The sequence below is a fragment of the Musca domestica genome, unplaced genomic scaffold (genome assembly GCF_030504385.1).
Source record: "Musca domestica strain aabys unplaced genomic scaffold, Musca_domestica.polishedcontigs.V.1.1 25, whole genome shotgun sequence".
In the NCBI taxonomy this organism is placed as follows: Eukaryota; Metazoa; Arthropoda; class Insecta; order Diptera; family Muscidae; genus Musca; species Musca domestica.
This window is the reverse complement of record NW_026712277.1, coordinates 8209710-8232095: the sequence shown is the minus strand read 5'-3', so window position 1 is coordinate 8232095 and position 22386 is coordinate 8209710. Positions and strand designations below refer to the sequence as shown.

The 22386-nt window shown below is 37.9% G+C and overlaps 4 protein-coding genes across 4 annotated transcripts; 3 read left to right on the top strand and 1 right to left on the bottom strand.

The window, feature by feature from the left end:
- The first annotated feature begins 1701 nt into the window (after positions 1 to 1701).
- LOC101892154 (uncharacterized) lies at positions 1702 to 5619 on the top strand. The gene is made up of 3 exons (XM_020036088.2): positions 1702 to 2376; positions 2441 to 3542; positions 5573 to 5619. Exons 1-3 carry the CDS (start codon positions 1702 to 1704, stop codon positions 5617 to 5619), a joined length of 1824 nt encoding a protein of 607 aa, XP_019891647.2.
- Positions 5344 to 13835, bottom strand: LOC131802850 (Golgi-specific brefeldin A-resistance guanine nucleotide exchange factor 1-like). The gene is made up of 9 exons (XM_059123534.1): positions 13403 to 13835; positions 12985 to 13183; positions 11805 to 12919; positions 10753 to 11742; positions 10479 to 10687; positions 8922 to 10421; positions 7812 to 8860; positions 7008 to 7273; positions 5344 to 6937 (listed from the first exon to the last, which is right to left on the bottom strand). The coding sequence occupies exons 1-9, from the start codon at positions 13505 to 13507 to the stop codon at positions 5879 to 5881; spliced, it is 6492 nt and encodes a 2163-aa protein (XP_058979517.1). The 5' UTR covers positions 13508 to 13835; the 3' UTR covers positions 5344 to 5878.
- A 2073-nt stretch (positions 13836 to 15908) lies between these two features.
- LOC101888762 (protein HID1) lies at positions 15909 to 19663 on the top strand. The gene is made up of 2 exons (XM_011293394.3): positions 15909 to 17460; positions 17546 to 19663. Exons 1-2 carry the CDS (start codon positions 16128 to 16130, stop codon positions 18874 to 18876), a joined length of 2664 nt encoding a protein of 887 aa, XP_011291696.2. The 5' UTR covers positions 15909 to 16127; the 3' UTR covers positions 18877 to 19663.
- Positions 19664 to 20438: 775 nt separating this feature from the next.
- Positions 20439 to 22349, top strand: LOC101888940 (uncharacterized). Its single transcript, XM_005181567.4, has 2 exons — positions 20439 to 20840; positions 21639 to 22349. Exons 1-2 carry the CDS (start codon positions 20542 to 20544, stop codon positions 22039 to 22041), a joined length of 702 nt encoding a protein of 233 aa, XP_005181624.2. The 5' UTR covers positions 20439 to 20541; the 3' UTR covers positions 22042 to 22349.
- Positions 22350 to 22386: the final 37 nt, after the last annotated feature.

Below are 22386 nucleotides of genomic sequence, written 5' to 3'. Positions count from 1 at the left end.
CCAGAACTCAAGCGCCGGCCATGGTGATAGTGGTGGTGTGGGCCGCCATAACAGCCGAATAAGTACCGAATATTATCGCGAAAATATTCTTGAGGGTGTATTAAAGCCTTGGGCACGCTAACAATTTGACGGCACACCTTGGACATTCCAACAGGACTCAGCACCATCGCACCCAGCACGCGCCATCCAAGAATGGTTACAAAAAGAGGTTCTTCGCTTAATTTCCAGCTCACAATGGCCACCAAAATCTCCGCATACCAATCGGTTGGACTATTTTGTCTGGAATATTTTGGAATGCAAGGTTGGCACTAAAAAATACCAAAGTGTCGATCACCTCAAGCAAGCGCTTCCCCGGGAATGGGCCAAAATACCGCAGAGCAATATTCGGGCACCGTGTGAGGGCTTCATTGGCCGTTTGAAGGCCATAATTCGTGCCAAAGGTGACCAATTCGAAAAAATCTAAAAATATTCTAAAATTTGATTCTATTTCCGACATTTTTTGCTTTCATTCAATAAAATTCAAAAAAATGTAAAAATTATGACCTTTGACTTTGTTGCAGTTTTTTTTATCTCACCCTGTATATCTGTCATTACTTGGGAAAAAATCGGCGATTCTTTACAATATGTTATATCTAACTATTTTTATTAACCGGAAGTCTTGAATATTAATATGTTATTTATTAATTTATGATTTCGCATAAAATAGGATATAAATGTTCAATTTCCTTCAAATTTTGCACATACCAATATTTTTATCTGTATTATATGGATTTTGAGAATGGGATACTTCGGTCGGCTATATCTGGTACCCCACGCATTTTTCCACATTTTCCAAAAAATTTCACATATCTCATATAAAGTATATGAAGTAGTCGATATAGTCCAAATCTGGCAAGTTGTAATATTTTTATAAGTTTTAGGTCAGATACGAATTGGTCAATATTGTCCACTTGCTTTGGAACCTACCCCCACAAAAAGGTCAAGGGTTTGAATAATCATAACTCCAGGCTGGGGATATAAATCTGTCGGCAAAACCGACTGATGCAATTTTCCTTGTTTTTTTAAGAAAGGGGAAATCGGTTATCACAGTCCTGGAACAGACAATATTCTATTAGTTTTGAAATAGAATAACATTTATTTCTTATCTGAAAAAGTTTTTTTTTTATTTTTTGAAAATCTTCTCATTGAAGTCCAATTACATTTCTAATAGAGCCTCAATTAGTCTTCAAAATAAATTATCGCTAATACACCCTTCCCTCTTTTCCCCAATTTATCCGTAATTACAACATTTCTGATTTCCATTCAAGATAATTCGTCCTCAGACACCACCAAGCCGTATAGTTTCCTTATCCAATTAGAATTGATGCTAATTTATTTAATTATTCAATTAACCACAACCTTTTTTTGGTTGCCCCATACAATGGCGAATTGAAATAATTTTCTTAGCAATTTTCCATTTCATATCAATCAGGAAACAAGATATGAAAATAATTCTGTAGGCAGCAGGTTGGCCAAAATCCATATAAAAACCCAATTTCCCCAAAAAATCCCCAACAAAGTCTTTCATTCGCTTGCGCCAGAATGAAGTATCTTCTCCTAGTTGCATTTTTACTTTTGTGTTCCAAGTCCATAGCCCATCACGACTCATCTGGCATACACCTTGAGGATGTGCTTCGAAAACAAGTCGAACTTTTAATTAAAATGGTGAAAACTTTGAGTTCCTTTAATCATTTCGACAACATCATTTTCTATGGCACGCCCAACAGAGTCTATGATGCGCCACTGAATGTCAGCACACTGTTGACCAATATCGGTTTGGAGGTACACAAAACCCTTGGCGATATTGTTGCAGAATTTATGTTTACCAATGAGAATTCAAGGTCGGTAATGATTTTCGCCATTGCACCCTGGAATTATGTAAATAGTTCCGAGAATATACCGAATTTGGGAAAAATCTTAACGAATCGCAATTTGGCGGTGATATTGATAAACGATATTTTCAATACGGAATTAAAGGAATTTGTTTCCACCTCATTGGGAGCTAGTATGGAGACAAAGCTGATATTTCTCTTAATTGGCCATGAACTGACAGAGGTGTTGCCCTTTATACGCCAGGAAAAATTGCTGCGATTCTTTCGTTGGTGTTGGTCCAAAAATATACTCAATGCCATACTGATGTATCAAGAAAAGCATGTGGTGGCCAGTGTAGATGATTTGAAAATGGAGATTTACTCCTATTCACCATTTCCCAGGCCCGTAAAATTGATCAAACTAACAAATGTCCATCCGTTTTTCTTCTTTTTTGATCGCACCTTGGATGTGAGGGGATATGAGTTTAAGACACCGGTGTTCAACGATAAGCCAAGTGTTTTCAAGGTAAGACAGACAACTGTGGAATGGTCTTCCATATGTGTTATTTAATTTCTTTAATTTCTAATAGGCCAAACGCCTGGATGACGATGATGATGATGACAACGACGAAGAAGTCTCTGGCATTGCCGGCCATTTATATTTGGAATTTGTGAAGAGCATCAATGGTAAATTTGTTGAATTGGAAACTCCCGAAAGCCATCCAATGATGTTGGACTATGAATACGAATTACTTGTGGCCCGTAATATTGACATTGCCATTCATCCGTTTTCCAATCTCTTGCCGCATGGTTATTACGGCAGCTATCCCATTACCAATACCAATAGCTGTGTTCTGGTACCGGTTATACCCGAAATTTTCGTTGGCCATTACATTCCACGAATTATGAATTTGAATATGTGGTTACAGGTTTTGGTGTTATTCACAGGCTTCCAGGTGGCATATTTTCTAATAGACAAGTTTAATGGCGGCAAATGGTATCCCTGGAAATCCATATCTCTTACCCTTAAAGGCATGTTGAATATGTCGCTGGGTGAAATCAATGTTTCGGAGACCTTTGGTATATTCTCTAGGAGCCGTATTCTTTTGATACACATGCTGGTTCTACTTTCGGGTATGCTTTACAGCCTAAGTTTTATTGCGGGACTCACCTCGGCCCTAAGTGCCACAATATTTGGCAAAAAACTGGAAACATTAGAGGATCTACGCAGGGCTAATATTTCCATTATGATGTTGGATTACATGTATTTTATGTATAACTACATGGACATTATACCCAGCAGTTTCGAAAGTAATGTGCTAATAGCCGATGTGGAGACAGTATCGCATCACTTGAATTCCCTGAATACCTCCTTTGCCTATGCGGTCTACAACGAAGAATGGCAGGTGCTGCAATCGCTGCAAAAGAAGCTGTGGAAACCGAAATTTAGAATTGCCTCCAAATTGTGTATTGCCAATGTATATCTCTCATTTCCCATACAATTTAATTCGGCATTTTATCATCCCCTCAAGAATTTCATCTTGAGAATACGCGAAACAGGACTGGAATTGAAATGGACAAGTGATATATTAAAAGATATACGAGAAACTACAAGTGGTGTAAATCTAATGAATCACCAAGAAGAACATCCAGTGCCCTTGACCATTGATCATTTGCGAGTTATTTGGACAGGTTGGTTTCTTGGCATGCTGCTGGCCACAATGGTATTTCTTGTTGAGCTCTATCTAAAGAGGATTAAAAGAGTCGTTAGAAGAAGGAATAAACAATCAAAGAAAAATAAATCTTTTACGGAGATGATAAAATAACAATCGTTTATTCAACTAAAAATTCTGTGGCTGAAAAATTATCATCAGCCTAAAAGTATGCTATGAAAACTATATATATACACTTCTCTAGGAAGTTTTTCTTTGGCTTGAACAATGCACAACTGCTCCTTTAAGAATTTATAAACTCAGCTGTTTCGAACGGTTATTTTCAATTTGAGTCTTGAATTTAATATAATAAATAAAAATAAAAAATATATAAAAAAATAAATAAAAATAAAAAAAATAAAAAATAAATAAAAATAAAAAAGAAATTAATGAAAGAAATAAAAAATAATAAAAAAATTAAAGTTGTTGCGAATTTTAATTTCCAATTTAAGGCAATTTAATCTAATAAATAAAAATAAAATAATAATAATAATAAATAAATTAATATAATAAATAAAAAAATAAAAATAAATAAAAAATAAATAAAAATAAGTAAAAATATAGAAATAAATAAAACTAAAAAATATATAAAAATATAAAATTAATTAATGAAATAAAAAATAATAACAATAAATAAATAAAAAAATTAAAGTTGTTGCGAATTTGAATTTCCAATTTGAGGCTTGCAATTTAATCTAATAAATAAAAATAAAAAAAAAAAACAAATAAAAAAATTAATAAAAATAGAAAAACAAATAAAAATAAAAAATAAGTAAAAATAATAAAATATATAGAAATAAAAAATAATTGAAAAAAATAAATGAAAATAACAAAAATAAAAAATTAATAAAAAAAAGTAAAAAGTTAACAAGCAGTAAGTTCGGTTCGAACTTTGAATACCCTCCATCATTTAGAACGAATTTAGAAATTTTCAACAAATAAAATCTGTTAAAATCTTAAAAATGCCGAATATACACGTTATATTGGGACCTACCTAGGCATTGTTTGTCATAAGACATTAAATTCGAAACTTGAAATAAACGGTGAATAATGTAGCTAAAATCATCAAAATACCGTATATAAGGGGGTACTGATATATCGGAACAATACGAAGTCGTTGACCTGTATAGACAATTTTCTGTTACAGACTGTAGTTCCCATTACGAACTTTTAATACGTAATTTGAAACTACTTCGGTGAATAATGACGCTAAAATCATCAAAATACCGAATATTGGGAGGTACCCTTATATGGGAGCTATACGAAGACGTAGACCTGCATGACTCATTTACGAACTTAGCCTGCCTACTGGCAAAATAAACATGTGTGCCAAAAATTTAGCCTTCTATCTCAATTCTTTCGAAAGATAGCGTGATTTCAACAGACAGACGGACACACAGACAGGCAGCTGATCAAGAATATATATACTTTGTTGGGTCTGACATTAGTGTTTCGAGGAGTTACAAACGGAATGACAAAGTTAATTAATATTCCCTCATTATTATGGTGAAGGGTATAATAAAAAATAAATACATACACACATGTAGCCCGTTACAAATAAAGAAATAAATATAACCTTTGTATAACTGAAATAATTGTGGAAAGGTTCGATTTACACAAATGTTATCCATGGGTGAATATGGGACTTCGTATAAAACAGAACCTCTTTTTGCACTTTCCTATGGGTTATTTTTCAACCCAGTTGATCTCGAGAAACTTGTGTTCAATCGACAGTCCGGAATTTCCAGTACAGAAAACCCTACATTTTACAAATTCATATATATATTTGATAGATATTTATTTATTTAGTTTTATATCAATTACGCTATGTACATTTACAGATTGACATAGATTTTCATTTTCATTTAAATTTCACAATTCTTTCCATTGTATATAAATTATATGTTAGATGATAAACAACATTTGTTTTCTAATTATGATTATTATTATTATAATTATATTAATTTGATTTAATGATAAATGCCCTCCATGCTGATCCATTTTAAACAGTGTCGCAACAGCACGGTAGCAGTGACATACATAATCATTTGAATTAAACTTAATTTAGCTAAACAAATTTAAAAACGTACAAACAAACTAACAGGTGGAATGCATCATACATTACAAATCCACCAATATTTCACCCTCAACAAAGGTTTTCTTTTCCAGGACAGCCGCTGTCCGAATTCTTTTGTCAAGGGGATAAAAAAATCTCTTTCACCAGGCCCTCTATTATTTCTCCTTCTTTATCTTTGCTATATATCACTTACAAAGCTATAATGATAATTTCTGGAAATCCATGAAGTTTGGAGGATTTTAGGGTTGTCCAAAGACACGCAAATTTGGATCTGTATTACATCCCATTGTATATTGCATCTCTAAACGCATTAAATTCATTTGATGTTGTTCCACACTGACCAGCGGCACAGCTGCTGGCATCTGGGACTGTTGCAGTGTCAGATTATAGGGATTCTGAACATATTCCTGATAGATATCACCACCAGTCTGTTGCTGACTAGTTGTGGCCGTTTGTTGAAAACTTACCGGAGTGAAACTTTGAACAATGGCAGGTGTGGGTTGCTTCTGCAATGAGGGATATTCATTACCAGCCAATAGATGGCTGATTGGAACTTTAGGTGCAGCATTGCTGGGTTCATCTGCAGCCGCCTTAAACTCCTCCTTTATTTCAGCAATGGTACTCACTTCATCGCCACTAAACACTGAAGTGTTTAAGAGACTGGTGTTATTAGCCTGTTGTCCATGTCCATGTTGCTGCTGGCTAGCATTAAGGCTTTCATTATGTTTCTGCCATTCCTGATTCTGTTTGTATTGTTTGTAGTAGAGATTGTATTGCTCTTGCAGCACATGTCTGAGGTGTGTTTCTTCTGGCTTTTCTTCGGGGACATTGGTGGTGTTTGCCACCTGACTTTCATAAGCATCCGGTGTGGCATCATACAGGTCGATGGAAAATGAATTACTATCTATCGGCACTGGATTGGGATTTATCATTGTTGAGGACATGACTGGCCTAGATGTTGTTGGTGTATGGGGAAACATGTTAGGAACAGTGGTGTTAAACTGAGGGGCAGTCTGAACATTTGCCGTTGTATTATGTTCTGTGACGACAGTTGTAATAAGGTTGGCTGGGCCACTATGATTTGTTTGTTGCGTAGATTGCACCACCGATGGTTGAGGTGCGGATGAAGTTTCATTTGTAGGGGAATTCATGGACACTAGTTGAACACCTTGCTGATTGTTGGCATTAACCAGAATGGGAGATGTCACTGTGGCTGGTTGTTCATTGTTTGCAGCGGGGGGCTGAGCCACAGGCTGTTGTTGCTGAGGCACAATAAACGGCATATTGTTAACAGGGAACTGCAAAGAAAATATAAGAAAGAAATCTCTTGATTTTAAAATACCCTTAAATAGGATTTTCATAACTTACCTGACCATAGAAAAGTGGTTGCTGCTGCAGAGAATCGGCCACAGGTGGTTGCAGAATTATACTATGTCGAGGCGATTCAACGGGCGATATCAATGAAACCGGTGATGGTACAAAATGTGTTGTTGCCTGACTTGTAGCAGCCATTGTAGATGGTGCTGCTGTTGATTGTGGCAATATTGCTACGGCTGGCGGAGACACAGAAGTCAATGGTGGTGATACCACTGCTGCTTGGTGATTGGGTTCCTTCATGACATGGGCCCGATTACCTTAAAATTGTGCAAGGTATTCACTTACTGCACTGTGTTTTTTTTTTTTTTGGAAACTTAATTTATGATGATATCATGAAAATTGAATGAAATGAATGGAATTGTGGAAGTAGCGTAGGGAATGATGAACCCTTTTTTCTAACAGGTAGATATGGCATTTAAGAGTCTACAACAGATGAAAGACTCTCTACCATTATCCAACAAGTAGAAGGCATTTTAAGTCGTAGATAGATGGAAAAATTCCCATCTAGGGAATGGAAAAGAATTTCTTAACGCATTCTATCGGCAGAAGACTTCCAAAGAAATCTACTCTGAATAGATATCTTCATAAGATTTATGTGTAAAAAGAAAAAACCTGAAGGTCTACTATGTCCTTCAGAATCATCAGAGAGCAAACAACTTTTTAACAAAGTATTTTCTGCTTCCCAAAAAAAAATCTCACCACTTGAGGTTTTGTTTTTAAAAGTAGAAATCTACGAAATGATCACATATTCCCCCATTGATGAAAATCATGAATATGCTGAATAAATTAACATACCTTCATCCCGGAATAGCTCATCTTTGAGATTGGGCAAGAATTCTCCGATTCGCTTCCATGTCAACTCCCACAAATCCATGCGTATCGTACCATCATTGTTGTGAAAAACTCGTACTGAATGCATTACCAAAAGCATGTTCTTGAGAATCTCTTGCATTTGTTCGGACAGCATATCCGAACCGACTTTCATAAACTTTTCAATATAGTCCAAAATTTGTATCCACAGATCGTTGAAGGCACTGCCCAACTCAATTAATGGCGTGAGATGATGTAGAAATACCTTTGACATAATGGTGGCCGTACGTATTCTAGACTCCTCTAGGAGCACCTGATCCAATTGAGCTACGGCAGCACTGTCAGGCAGTAATTCATTGAGTAATGGAAATAGAACCTGTTGGAAGCACGAAGCCCACTCGGTGCCGGATAGTGTTTGAAGATCATGCACCAATAATGCTCTTTGTTGCAGGCATGATATGGCATAGGTACGTACTTCACGCCGTCGATCCATGGCCAGGCGGGCAATTCCCTGCAACAGGGGACACCAACCTTGGGCCCACAATGCCGAACACTGTGGCACAGCACAGCCCTCCTCGGCCCACCAACGGAATATCTGGGCAGTTCTTGTATAGAGAGTATACATAAGATCCAACAATTGTATCGACAATGTCTCATAGCGTTGGGCCAAATCGGCCTCATCGCCATCTTCTCCAGCCGCACCACTGTCCTCGTCATGTTTGTTACGATCATTGGAACGATCTTGACGTTTGGCGCTGCCCTTCTTCTTTTGATTTGATGCAGCTGCAGCCAGAGCAGCTTCCATTTTGCGACGCTGGCGTATGCCACCATCCCGGCATGCTTCCACAAATGTGCGTATACAACGGACACAACTCTCAAAGTTATAGGGGGTAATGTGGGCTACATTGCGCACAATAAATGCCAATGAATCCCAACATTTGAACAAAGCAAAAGGCATGTGGTCCAACAGCTTGCAATTGTAAACCAGATTTGAGAGACTGGGAGCACCAATGGATTCTGGTGGAGATTGTGGCCTAGGAGATACACAAATTCTATTAACACACAAACAAAAAATTATGACAAATAAATTCTCACCTTGAAGCTGCCAAATCTGTATCCTTGTTAACCAATATCCAATTTTCGGCGGTGGGACTGGAGGGGAAGGGACTGCTAGCATTCGAATTTTGAGCCATGGGTATTTGTTGCTTATTACTAGCCACTTGTTGCTTACTGCTCAATTCCGAATCTGAGGTATAACCACGATCAGGCAAACCTGAATCCTCTTCACTACTCAAAGCCCCATCCGATTTGGCAGCCAAACCATTTGGCACCGGCAGTGAGGCATCATCGTATTCTGGAGGTTCAGCGCCAGCACCCACACATTCCAAAATCGTAAAGACAATCTGCCAATCCTGTTCCGAGTGGATATTCTGGGCCGATGTTTTTAACAATTCATACATTCCTATGGAAATCTGTTTGGATATTCTCAAGATTACAGCTGGCTTTAGCATTAGCAACATTTTCAAGGATTTCAAAACAACTGGACACAGCTCTTCGTTGCGCATTAGATATATGGCCAATTTGAGCATGGCCACAATACATCGATTGAGAAGATAATCATAGCCACATGATGAACTTCCCATCAACAACAGGTACATTTGATCACGAACAGCAGGCCATAGGGGAATCATACGGTCCCGATTGTAGATGACAATCTTCACGAGAAATTCCATCCAAAAGACAACCACATCCTCTGCGTATGGCATGCCAATAGATTTATGGGCACTGGGTGCCTTGAGAGAGCCCAAAACTTGTTTCAGCAATTCCTGCAGTGACTCCAATTGCACAAACTTCGATTCCTGGATCATTTGATCCAGCTGGCATTCCTTGATGCATTTTTTACCAATCTTTATGAATTCCTGTTCCTCATAGGAAGGTTCACGTTGTCCCTCGGACGAAAGATATGAATACAGACTGGAAAATATACCCGACTCTTGTTTCTGACTGGGTTTTTCCAATATCAATTGGGCCTTGCCCGAAGGTTCACAGAAATCTTCCACCTCCATCAGGGATTTGGGCAATAATTTCAAACGGAATAGTTGCAGATACAAGTCGAGAATATGACGCCAACCATCTCTCAAACAATCACCATAGTCATGGACCAAAGCGAAGACTGTGCGCATGGCAGCTTGTCCCTTGGGATTGAGACCAAAGTTGACTGCTTGAACAATTTCATTAGGAGCTGGATGTGTGGTTTCCAATTGGGCTGAACTCAAGATGCTGGTAAATTTGCACAGCGTTAAAATCAAGGCATCAAAGTCCTCATGTAGGCCATAGAATGCCGATATGGCAGCACATTTTGTAAAGCCAGTCAATGTTCTTTGATAGCCATTCTCACTGCTCTTATCAAACATAAAACTCAGGGAGCTAAGTGATGGTCCCCAAATGACATTGAAAATATCCATGTCGTATGTGGAGTCATGGACATAGGTGAAGAGGCCATCCGATGTGGCTCCACGTCGCAACAATACCTTCCACAAATAGTTTTCGCGAACCAAACCAGTTTGTTCTGCCGGCATTATAATTTCATCGTTCCTACAATACAATTTTAAAGTTATCGGCAACCGTTCGTAAAAAATGTTTGGGACTTACTTAATGGCATTATAAATGGTCGCCAGCAAATCCTGATCATAGTCTATGCCACCATTTAAACCTCTCAAATTCTTAAGGAAATCCTCTTGGGTCATGGGAATATTTAAACGTTTCGCATTGGCATTGTGCTGATCCATATTTAACATAATAATGGAATATGCCAAACTAAACGCTGCATCAGTGTTGGCAAAAGGCTCGCCATTTTGTTTCTGCAAAAAACAAACAGGGAAATATCAAATCAATGTTCTTTGTTCAGTTCGGTGTGTCCACTTACATGCCAATGTTCGGAGAAATGTTCGAGCACCAAAAATATCAATGGAGCCTCTCCGGGCAAACGGAATGTTTCCAAATACAAACGTAAAGCCTGATCCACACGCAACCCTCTAAAATCAAACGACTCTACAAAATTCATTAAAATCTTCGAGTCGACGTTTTTCTTTTTCGAAATGTATTCGCCAATCATTTTCTTATCCAAGCCGGGATTTTCACGCAAAAAGGAGGCAATTTCCCTGGGATCGAGTTCGGGATTTAAAATACCATTTTCTTGTAGAAATTGTATACCCTTATCGGGTCGTTGATTAAACAATTCAGTTCCCTGGCTCAAGACTCGTTTTTTGTGTTTTACTTCCTTCAAATATTCGCCAGTTATGGCCTTTTTGGCAGCAGTATCACCGGACAGAGAGCGTAAACGTGATGAGGTGTTTATAAATTTGGATATATTTTCCACAACACTGTCCTCCGTGGCCTTGGGATCATCAATGACAATACCCTCTAAGCCGGAATTTTGTCGTGAATGACGTAGCGAGGAAGATGGCTGCGATACAACTCCAGATGTCGTATTATCACCCTGTGTGCCACAGCCATTTTTGGCCGCCACACAATTACTTTCTATATTATCCACCACCGATATCAGGGTGTCCATTGCCAATATATGGGTATTATAAATGGCATTTGTGGCCGATAAGGTATATTTCGACAACAGATTTGTTAGATTTTCAAACAAATCACTGCAATACAGATCACAGTCGTAGTTAATATAAATCTCCGTGACAAAGTTTGGAATACGCCACAACTGCAACAAATTGTCCAAAGCCAGTTCACGCATTTCATATGGGGTTTTTGGATTATCGCTGGCAATAATTTCCGACAACTTTCTGAGGTAGCTTTCCAGTTGGAATTTCAAATGACCTCTCATTGATTCAAACATTAGGAAACAGACTTGCAAATCGGCAGCAAATATGGTCAAACGTTCAGAATTCATTAGCTGAAATTAATGTCAGTCATCAGTGATAATAAATAAAAACATATTTTTTTGGGTATACCTACCGCAAAGAGATTGCGACATAAATCATCCTTGACCAGTTGCAGCAATGAGTCGTACTTGAGCATATTGTCGGCTCCCACTTCAAATGCCACGGTAAGCAAACTCAAACCCATGTGCATCATGGTGTCGGTATTTTGTTTGTCCAATGGATTGCACAGCAATATCAAGAAGCGAAATAGTTCTTGAATGCAGGGCAAACCATAGGGAACCAGGGGGGCCATGCCTTCGGAAACATCTACAGAATTTTGTTGGGTAAAACGCACTCCCACAGAGTTAATATATTCACTACTGCCTCCTTGGGATAGAGGCGATTGTGGTCTGGCTTCAGAATTTTCCTCTTGATTGGTGTTTGTGGGTGGTGAGGCTGGTTCCACCGATATAGAGGGAGCATTTTGCTCACTATTCGTTGTTGTCGTTGGAATGCTTTCATTTGTCTCCGTGTCTCCCTGGCCACCATCGCTGGTAATAGCTGATGTAGGGGTTTGGGTTATTTTACCCTGCAAATCCACAATGTTACCAGCTGGTGTGGCAGGTGTTGTGGCCAATGGAGGAGCTTTCAATTGATGCAAATGCCCTGGTGTTGTGGAATTTTGCTGTTGCACCTCATCACCCGGAGCCGATTGTGTAGAGATTTTCCTTTGCTCATCTGCACCCACTTTGGATAAATCTGACTCCTTGTAGCTTTGGCTGCGTGCCAAGTTCTCTTGGCTCGCCGCAACTTTCGATGAACGTTTACGTTGCTTCTTATCATTTTCCATGGAAGCGGCCATCATTTGGAACTTTTTCAGCATACCCGACTCAGTGCGATCGTCGGCAAACTGTGGCAAGCGCATGAACAACAAAAGCACCATATCCTTCAAGGCCTGTTCGGCAGAACGGCGCAGCAACTCATTCAAGCGAGGTTCAAAGCATATTTTAAAACAACTCAGCATTACTTCACACACAGATTCATTGGTGAGCATGGAACCCTCGGGACTGCGCATTAATGTGTGTAAAACTTCCACGACACGGAACAGGGTAACACCATCCGATGATTGGTCGGTGCCCATGAAACGGGCATGAGTAACTGCATCAGCTATATTTTCTATGGTCACAGCTAAATTGGGACAGGTGGGATCTGAAAGAAAATTGACTGGTTTAAGAGGGAACATTATCTCTTTTTTGACAAAAAATGTAACTCACCAATCAAACCGTAGGATAAAAATTTATTGATGGCTGACAATGCCAAACTTGTCACAGCTCCTGTGGTCTCCTCGGTGCGTATAACCTCCAAGAATGGTGCCAAGAAAACATTTGGATCTATTAGCCGCAAATCTTCAATACGATTTAGAACCTGTTTAAGATCCATGAACAATTTCATCAGCCCATCCTTTTCCTCATCCTACGAAACAAAAATAAAGGCAGCATCATTAGCCAAAACATCCATTCATTCATATATACAACAAAAACAAACAATGGTCATGTATTTACAAACAAATATGCACACGCACATCATTTGCTCATTTGCCGTATCCATCTGACCAACCACATACATACACGTCCATCCATATGTGATCGTCTGTCGGCCCGTCTGTCGTTTGCTTTTATACATTTGACTTACCACGTATGCTGCAGAGGCATTCCAACGGGAACCCCTGCGCATTGCCGTCATCAATGTGGACATTTCGCCACGGACCACAAATATGCCATTTCCCGGCAGTGACATTTTAGATTAGTTTTTCTTCCACCACAAAATATGAGAAATTTTCCAACTTTTCACACACAAAAGAAAAACAAGAAAAAAACTTTTCCTCAAAATCGATTGAGGGTGTAGTGCGAGCGACTGCTGACAGGCTGGCTACTTCTTTTTCGTTGAACGTCTTTTTTTAACAACAATTTCTCATCAATAATACTATGTACAGGTAGGCAAGAATTCTCTTCCGTTTTCTATTCACATTTTAATTGTTGAGTTTTCAACAAATTTGTAAATTTTTCTGCAACATTACTATACACGCAACCACAACCACGACAAAAAATCTAATTTTCTAGCTTAAGTTGATGACGTTTTCAAACTGTCAGAACTGACAGTGATTTGAATGCGATATGGCAACAATTGCTTTGTTTTCATTGGATTTTCAAATTAGAATGCCATATGATCTAAAGCCTGGCTGAGAGGATGTGGTAGAGAGATTATTAAGGCGGTTCACATGGTAAGAAATAAAGAAAATTGGAGGGATCATGGCACACTAAAAAGGTATTAAAGAGCCACCAATTTATTTCTGCTTATTATACACGAATATAAGGCAAAAGAAATTGATGTCGTACAACAAATGGAAACAACCATTTGAGAGTTTGTTGTTGTCACTTGAAGGAATGTAAACAAAGTCAAACAAGGTGTTGAAAAGTTTTTTTTAGTAAATGTTTTTATCTTTATTGCCTTGAATCTAATAAAAAAAAGAAGTAAAGTATAGTCCGGGTTTGAGAGCAAGTTTTTCAAGAAATTGTTTTCTTCTTTTTTTGATTTTATTAAACTTTATTGAGAATTAATATTTCTTAGTAAAAAAATGGACACTTATATCACATTGAATAAAAAGTCTGCATTCGCAGCAACTTTATAATAGCAACCTTAAATAATTATAATATGATTTTTGAAACATCTAGCGGTTTAGCCTTGTGTGTACATATAACATTAGGAGGATTTGGGTCTTCCGTTTAAATAATGCTGTTAAACTTTTCAAAAAAAAAAAAAGAAAAACATAATGTGAGGGAACCCGTCATATGGAGGCCACACCAAATCGGGAACCTCTATAGACAAGTTTGTACTTTAAGGATTGTCATCCACCAAATCTTCTTAAATACCAAATTTGAAACAGTTTCGTGGGTAAATGTGACTAGGATTATCAAAATACTGAATATCGGTGGGTATCGTTATATGTGCACAATAGGAAAACGTGGACCTAAATATTCAATGTTCTGCAACCTGAGATAGAACCCATTTTGAACTACAAATATCAATTTTTAGACAAATCCGTGGAAAATGTGGTAAAAATCATAAAAATACCGAATATCGGGAGGTACCGTTATGTGGGGACTATACAAAAACGTCGACCTATACATCTAATGTTTCGCCACCGGAGCTAGAACTCATTATGACCTACAAATACTAATTTTTAGACAAATCCGTGGAAAAATGTGACGAAAATCATCAAAATACCGAATATCGGGATTAACCGTTATATGGGACTATACGAAAACTTAGACCTTTACATACAATCTTTCGCCACCGAAGCTAGAACCTTTTATGACTTCCAAATTCTAATTTTTAGACAAATCCGTGAAAAATATGGCGCAAATAATCAAAATACGGATTATCGGGAGGTACCGTTATACCAAAACGTAAACCGATATATCTCATTTTCAATACCAATCATCCTATACACAAAACAAATTGTTCTGCCAAAACTTTGATAATATAATGTGGGCTATATCGTGATTTCAACAGACAGACAGACGATCATGTTGATCATGAATATATATACTTTACGGGGTCTACGACGAATATTTAGAAATGTTACAAACGGAATAACCTCCTTTTCAATGTGGAGGGCATAAAAAGCAAAACTTTTGTGGTGAAAATGCTACTGAGTATTGTAAGTATTCTTTCCCTTTTGCAAAAAAAATAATGTATAGTTCCGAGCTGGAAGAAGATCTACTTTTATTTGGGGTTTATCTTTTTCTTATGAGTATTAATTGGTACTCATGTTTTAATTAAAAATATTTGATTAGAAACCTTACATTTTGCTATTTTGGTGATTTGTAATTATTTAGGGTCGTTATGTATCGTAATATGTAAGCTCATTTATATGTTAAAGTGTTGAACATTTGCAGCTTTTTAACCGAAATATGTTCCCTTACACAAAATAGCAGTACAATTCAAATGGAAATCTGATTTACACTTCACAACCTTTACAATTTTTAAAGGAAAAGAAACAAAGCATTTCTTCCATTTCATGTCATTTCCATGTTTATTATATCACCAGGCCACCTTTACTATAATACCCTTTGCAATGTTACCATATCGTAAGAAATCAATTGTCAAACCAATTTTTTGCCAAGTGTCACTCTCATACGGTAGCTCTGTCTCAGAGAAAATAAAAAATTTTCAGAGTACGTGTTTTGGTTGGTTTTCTTTCCAATTGGAATTGCAAAAAATCATAAATTGTGGAATAAATTACAAAGATTTGTGTGCTAAAGTGAAATAATATTGGACTATTCCGTTGTGTGTTGGCAGCAACACCAAATTCCATACCGTTTTGTGTGACAAAACCACCTTACATTGATCCAATATGGGAAACAGTGATTCAAAGTTGAACTTTCGCAAATCCATTGTACAACTCACACAGAAAAATCAAAAGATCGATGCTGACGACCCATTTTGGGAACAGTTTTGGAGTGGCCATCAAACCACTTTGGAGGATGTATTTGCTTTGGTAACTGCGGCGGAGATACGAAATATACGCAATGATAATCCTGCCAATTTGGCGACTCTCTGCTATAAGGCAGTGGAAAAACTGGCGAAGGCAGTCGACAACAGCTGTCGCACACAGGCCGAACAGTCGTGTGTCATGAACTGTGTTCGTCTGTTAATACGCATTATTCCATACATCTTCGAGGATGATAAGTGGCGTCATTTCTTTTGGAGTAGTTTGCCAGCAGCGGGTGGTGGTAAAGAGTCTGGCCAGGATGTGGCAAGGGTGGGTGGTGAGACTGAACCGTTGGCATATCATCAGCAAACTGTACCCTTAGCCCAGTCTCTGCTGAATGCTGTGTGTGATTTGCTTTTCTGTCCCGATTTCACAGTAACAGCAGCCACTAGGCGGCCAGGTCCCGAGAAGGCTGAGGAATTGGCCAATATCGATAGCTGTGAATATATTTGGGAAGCGGGTGTGGGTTTTGCTCATTCCCCACCTAAGAATGCCAACATGGAAAAGAGACGCACGGAATTGTTGAAATTATTGCTGACATGTTTCTCGGAACCAATGTACAGGGCTCCCACACCCACAGAGGAGCCCAATAAATGGATTGCCTACTTTACATCGGCCGATAATCGTCATGCCCTGCCTTTGTTTACATCTTTCTTGAACACGGTCTGTGCTTATGATCCCGTTGGCTTTGGGGTACCCTATAATCATCTATTGTTCACGGATACCACCGAGGCCCTGGTGGAGGCTTGTTTGCAAATATTGATTGTAACATTGGATCATGATATGATTGTTCAACAGCAACAACAATTGGAACTGCAGCGCCATGGCAAACTACCAGCTCCGTCGCCATATGACGATGTCTGTGGGGATAATTTGTTCATCAATTATTTATCCCGGGTACATCGAGATGAAGATTTCCATTTTATTCTGAAAGGCATAACACGTCTGCTGAACAACCCCTTGGTTCAAAACTATTTGCCCAATTCCACGAAACGTTTGCATTGTCACCAGGAGCTGTTGATATTGTTCTGGAAGATATGCGATTACAATAAGAAGTTTTTGTATTTCGTTTTGAAAAGTTCGGATGTTTTGGATATTTTAATACCCATACTCTATCATTTGAATTATTCCCGGGCTGATCAGTCGAAGGTGGGACTAATGCATATTGGGGTTTTTATTTTGTTGCTGTTGTCGGGTAAGTTGAAACCATAGACAGAGAGTGAGGGTATGAGTCAGAGCCTCAGTTTCTAATCCAATTATTTTTTCCCTTTGTCTTTTAGGTGAGCGTAACTTTGGTGTGCGCCTGAATAAACCCTACACTGCTACTGTGCCTATGGACATTCCCGTGTTCACGGGTACCCATGCCGATCTCTTGATAACAGTATTCCATAAAATCATTGCCACTGGCCATCAACGTTTGCAGCCCTTATTCGATTGTCTTCTCACAATTTTGGTCAATGTTTCACCCTATCTCAAGACTCTGTCCATGGTGGCTAGTGTAAAGTTATTGCATTTATTGGAGGCCTTCAGTACACCATGGTTCTTATTGTCCGCCCCCAGTAACCATCATTTGGTGTTTTTCTTGTTGGAGATATTCAACAACATCATACAATACCAATTTGATGGCAATTCGAATTTGGTGTACACGATTATACGGAAGCGCCATGTTTTCCATGCCATGGCCAATTTGCCAACTGATATGAATGGCATTGCAAAGTGTCTGAGTGGTCGAAAAGTGGGAAAATTCAATTTACCACCCGTGAGGCAGAAGCGAATAACAACTGTTGTGCAAAATTTTCAAAATCAGTTGCCCAACTGCGTTGAAGATGATGACGAAGAGGATGAGGAGGATGATTTGGAGGAGGATACCCCCAAAAACGGTGGCATTCTTAATAATAGCAACATTGCTGAATCGGAGACTGAGTCTCAACAACAACAGCACGGTGGAGAAAAACAAATGGAAGGTGCTTTAACGGCCATGCCTGCTGAACCGGGCACATTGAAGGCCTCCTTGCCTGATACTCCAGCCTTATTGCAAATGACTGAACGGGAACAGGCCCATCCGGGCAGTACTGATTCAACGGAACAAACTCCCACAATTGATGGCACCTCAGACATAGTGCGGTTTGAGAAAACCCCTGAGAAATCTCCATCCGAGTCTCGATCGAATAGTCCAATTAATGGAAATTTTGAACGTGATGTAAAAGCCAATAACCGGCTATCAGTGGCACCACGTAGCAGCATTCGCATGGTTCATCAACCCTCCATGGAAGTGTGGACACCCACACCAGAATGGATAGTTTCATGGCGTTCCAAGCTGCCTTTGCAAACCATAATGCGTCTTCTGCAGGTCCTAGTGCCACAAGTGGAGAAAATCTGTATAGACAAGGGTCTAACGGATGAGTCGGAAATTTTAAAATTCCTTCAACATGGTACGCTTGTGGGCCTCCTGCCAGTTCCCCATCCCATACTCATACGGAAGTATCAAGCAAATGCGGGAACAACGGCTTGGTTCCGTACCTATATATGGGGTGTGATTTATTTGCGTAACGTGGAGCCGGCAATTTGGTATGACACCGAAGTAAAGCTGTTTGAAATCCAAAGAGTCTAAGAAAACGAAACACACACATATAGGAAAATCTCACTAACTTTTGTAATGGCATCCCACGCAGTTATGGGGGCATTTGACATTTCCTTCTTTACCTCCCTTAACTACATGACACCCAACCAAGCAAGCTCAAAATGTATATCTGCTGGAAAAACATATGAAACAAAACTAATGAAGTCGTGAAACAAAAGCAACAACAACAACATTGATGATGATAATAATTATAAATTTACCTTCGTAGACAGCCAGAACACGCAAGAATCAATAACCCTATTCTTATCGCTTTCAATGGCACTCGAAACAGAGAAATCATTTTGTTATAATTAGTTTCGATTTTTGTTTTACCGCTATCTCAAAACGTAATTTACCTCGTTGTATATATACTCTTATTTTATATGTATGCATATACGGACACACCGATACACTCCAACATAGCTATATAGTAAATATATATGTATTTCAAATGATGCTTATATTTATGTTTTAAAAAAAGAAAATGAAAAGAGAATAATAAGTTTAGTTTATAAATGTTTTAAATATAAGTGCAATCTTTTTTCCTTCTGTCTTAGTTTGAATTAAAAAAAATACAAATAAATATTAATAACAGATTCCGTTAAAACATTAATCTACCTAACAAAAAGTATTTATAAAGAATGATATATACATAACTACATACATACATAAATAAAGACACACCGACGACAACAACAACAGCAAATATATTCCATATTATTATTGTATCGTGTTACAACTATAAATCAAAATACATACATAAATAAAAAAATATAAATGTTGGTGTTTTTATTGCTGCTTTGTCACGAGGATAAAATATATAAACATGAAAAATATCCTTGGAAATGTAAACCATTTATTTATATATGGCAAATAAAATATGTGTTGATATTTAAGAATGGTAATTAAATTGAGCATACTTTTAGGCGTATAATTTTAATCGCATTAAATTTGGTAAATTCGGTATGGGCGGCATTCAGAAAACAATCCTACCACGCATAGCAGAATTTTAAAGATTTTAACCAACAAAAGGTATTTTTAATAGCAAGAAATTTGGTCCTTATTTCTACTTTGTTGTCATACAAATTTTAACTAATTGACATTTAATATAAATAAAAAAAAGTTGTTATCAACAAACAACTTTAAACGTCTTCTTCTGATGATAACATACTTTTTTATTTAGTTTCTTTATATGTTTTTTCAATTTATTATTTTTTTTATATTTAAAACATGTTCCACATTCGTTCTTTCGTCCATTCAGTGAACATATATTTTTGAACTTTACGCTTGTTTCAGTAAACGAAATATGTCATGATTGATCCATAAGGCAAGTGGGGAGAGGAAAACGTTATTTTATCTCCTCTTTCTCTCTCTCTATCTCTCTCTCTTTTCTCTCCCCCGAATATTAAAAATTCCTAATTTCCACATAAAACGTGACTACACAATAGAGGCCTCGGCTTTAAATGTATTGTCACTCGTTCCTTAGTTCATTCAGTGAACATCACAGCTGGTTTCTTTTAGCTTCTAGAACCCTGCTCGTTGTTTTTGTTTTGACGTTTTTCTTAAGCTTTAGTGGCACTGTAATCTAACTCAACTCCCATTTCATAAGAAAAACACCAAGCATCGTTCTAAAAAGTGCATTTTATTTAAAAAACAATGACATTTTTGCTAAGAAACGCCATTCAAACGTTGGCGGTAAGGAATCTGCTGAGACCCATACACACAAATACTGGATGTTTGTCTTTGTACCAAAGACAGAGGCCCAATGATGTGGGCGATGAATCCGGTGCATCCGCTCAAAAGAAGAAGTCATCATCGCTGAAGATTACCCTGTTGCAAAATCAAAATGTTACCGTTACATCTCTGGAGGAGGCCAAGAATCTGGCCAAACGTCGTTCAATGCAACTGGTGCAGGTGCAGAAGTTGGATACGAAAACCCAGAGGCCGGTCTATAAGTAAGGATATACTAAGAAAATGGGGAACAACTCTAGTTTAGTAAAAACAATTCGATGTTTTCTAAATTTTTCCCAGAGGTATGTATTTTTACCCTGATTCCGGGAAACTATTTTTTTCTTGGGGGACGGACCCGGGACCCCAGATTTTTGACCCGAAAATCCGGGTTTGAGACCCGGCCTGGAACCGGAACCAATTACCCGATATAAACAATATGCTATAAATTGCCATCAATTTTGTTGACCCCCACAATGGGCCCTTTTTTGACTTTTTGGGGATTTTATAAAAAATCCGGGTCCAAAAAATCGATAATTTGATTATAACTTCCGAACCGTGACCACATGTTGGATAGGTATTTTCATAAGCTTTCCAAAAATCCCATATTGTATATATCGGGTAATTGGATCTTGTCGGGGTCCCGGACTTTGGGGTCAAAAATCTGGGGTTCCGGGTCCGTCCCCCAAGAAAATATTGTTTCCCGGGATCAGGGTAAAAATACCTACCACTGGAAAAAATTTCGAAAAAATTGAAGAGTTTTTTCTAAACTAGAGTTAAGCCGAAAATAGTGAAGATATTTAAAAGACATCGCTCAGATTAGCCGGGAAGCTTTTTTTAACTCATTAAAAAAAACTAAATGAACTGAGTGCCTTCGGCCTTAATTGAAAGTTCCAAAACCGGCTAAATATACAAATATCACCATATATAGATCTTATATTTCAACTTGATCTGAAATTGGTCTAGTTTCTTGGTACAGTTTAAATATCAACATTAAATTGCATCTCATTTTCCATCTATTTCAGATTGGTTTCCTCAGCAGAACGATTACAAGAAGAACTATCAGATTTAAAAGGTGGTCAAGACAAGGATACCTCCTCCGGCGCCTCCGATAAAGCATCACAGAAGAAATCTGAAAAGACCCTCAACATTGGCTCTCGTATATCGGACCACGATTTAGCTTCCCGCCTAAAGAACATTTCCAAATGGTTGTCGAAACACCACGAAGTACGCATTCTAATACAAGGCAATGAATCGGATTTATCTAGCTGTGAAAAAATCTACAAATCCATAGAGGAATCAATTAAAACACCCGAACCCATAGGGAAAATTGTACAAAAACGTGCCAAGGGTTCAGTTATTAAATTTAATATTTTACCTATTATCAATGCCGAGAAGTCGACATCTGCAAGTTCTAAAAATCAATGACTTGCAGTGGACTGTAGATCATCCGTAGCTATGCGTCATTACTCAACGAAGGCGGGTGATTGTCAACGTAGAGACTGTCCGTTGCCAGTGTCATCAAACTCAAATGGAAAACGTTTAAAACTTGCTCTATTCACAATGGCTGTCATAACGCTTAAATATTATTTTTGGTGGTCATATTTGAAAACGCGTCGAACCTCAACTTCAAATAAATCGAAAAAATAAGGTAGCTTTAAAATCTAAAAGAAAAGAAAGTAATGTTTATAGATATTTTTTTTGTTAAATAAATTATTTAAATTATGTTTAATAAAGTGTAAAAGTAATGGAAGTAGTTGTGAAGGCAAGGGA

Excerpts from the sequence above, each read along its gene's own strand:
- LOC101892154 (XM_020036088.2), top strand. The coding sequence starts at position 1,702 with ATGGTGAAAACTTTGAGTTCCTTTAATCATTTCGACAACATCATTTTC. Across the intron at positions 2,377-2,440 it reads ATAAGCCAAGTGTTTTCAAG|GCCAAACGCCTGGATGACGA; the intron begins GTAAGACAGACA and ends AATTTCTAATAG. Across the intron at positions 3,543-5,572 it reads TTTGCGAGTTATTTGGACAG|TGTCGCAACAGCACGGTAGC; the intron begins GTTGGTTTCTTG and ends CATTTTAAACAG.
- LOC101888940 (XM_005181567.4), top strand. The coding sequence starts at position 20,542 with ATGACATTTTTGCTAAGAAACGCCATTCAAACGTTGGCGGTAAGGAAT. Across the intron at positions 20,841-21,638 it reads ACCCAGAGGCCGGTCTATAA|ATTGGTTTCCTCAGCAGAAC; the intron begins GTAAGGATATAC and ends CATCTATTTCAG.
- LOC131802850 (XM_059123534.1), bottom strand. The coding sequence starts at position 13,507 with ATGTCACTGCCGGGAAATGGCATATTTGTGGTCCGTGGCGAAATGTCC. Across the intron at positions 11,743-11,804 it reads TATGTCGCAATCTCTTTGCG|CTAATGAATTCTGAACGTTT; the intron begins GTAGGTATACCC and ends CATTAATTTCAG. Across the intron at positions 10,422-10,478 it reads ACCATTTATAATGCCATTAA|GAACGATGAAATTATAATGC; the intron begins GTAAGTCCCAAA and ends ATTGTATTGTAG.
- LOC101888762 (XM_011293394.3), top strand. The coding sequence starts at position 16,128 with ATGGGAAACAGTGATTCAAAGTTGAACTTTCGCAAATCCATTGTACAA. Across the intron at positions 17,461-17,545 it reads TATTTTGTTGCTGTTGTCGG|GTGAGCGTAACTTTGGTGTG; the intron begins GTAAGTTGAAAC and ends TTTGTCTTTTAG.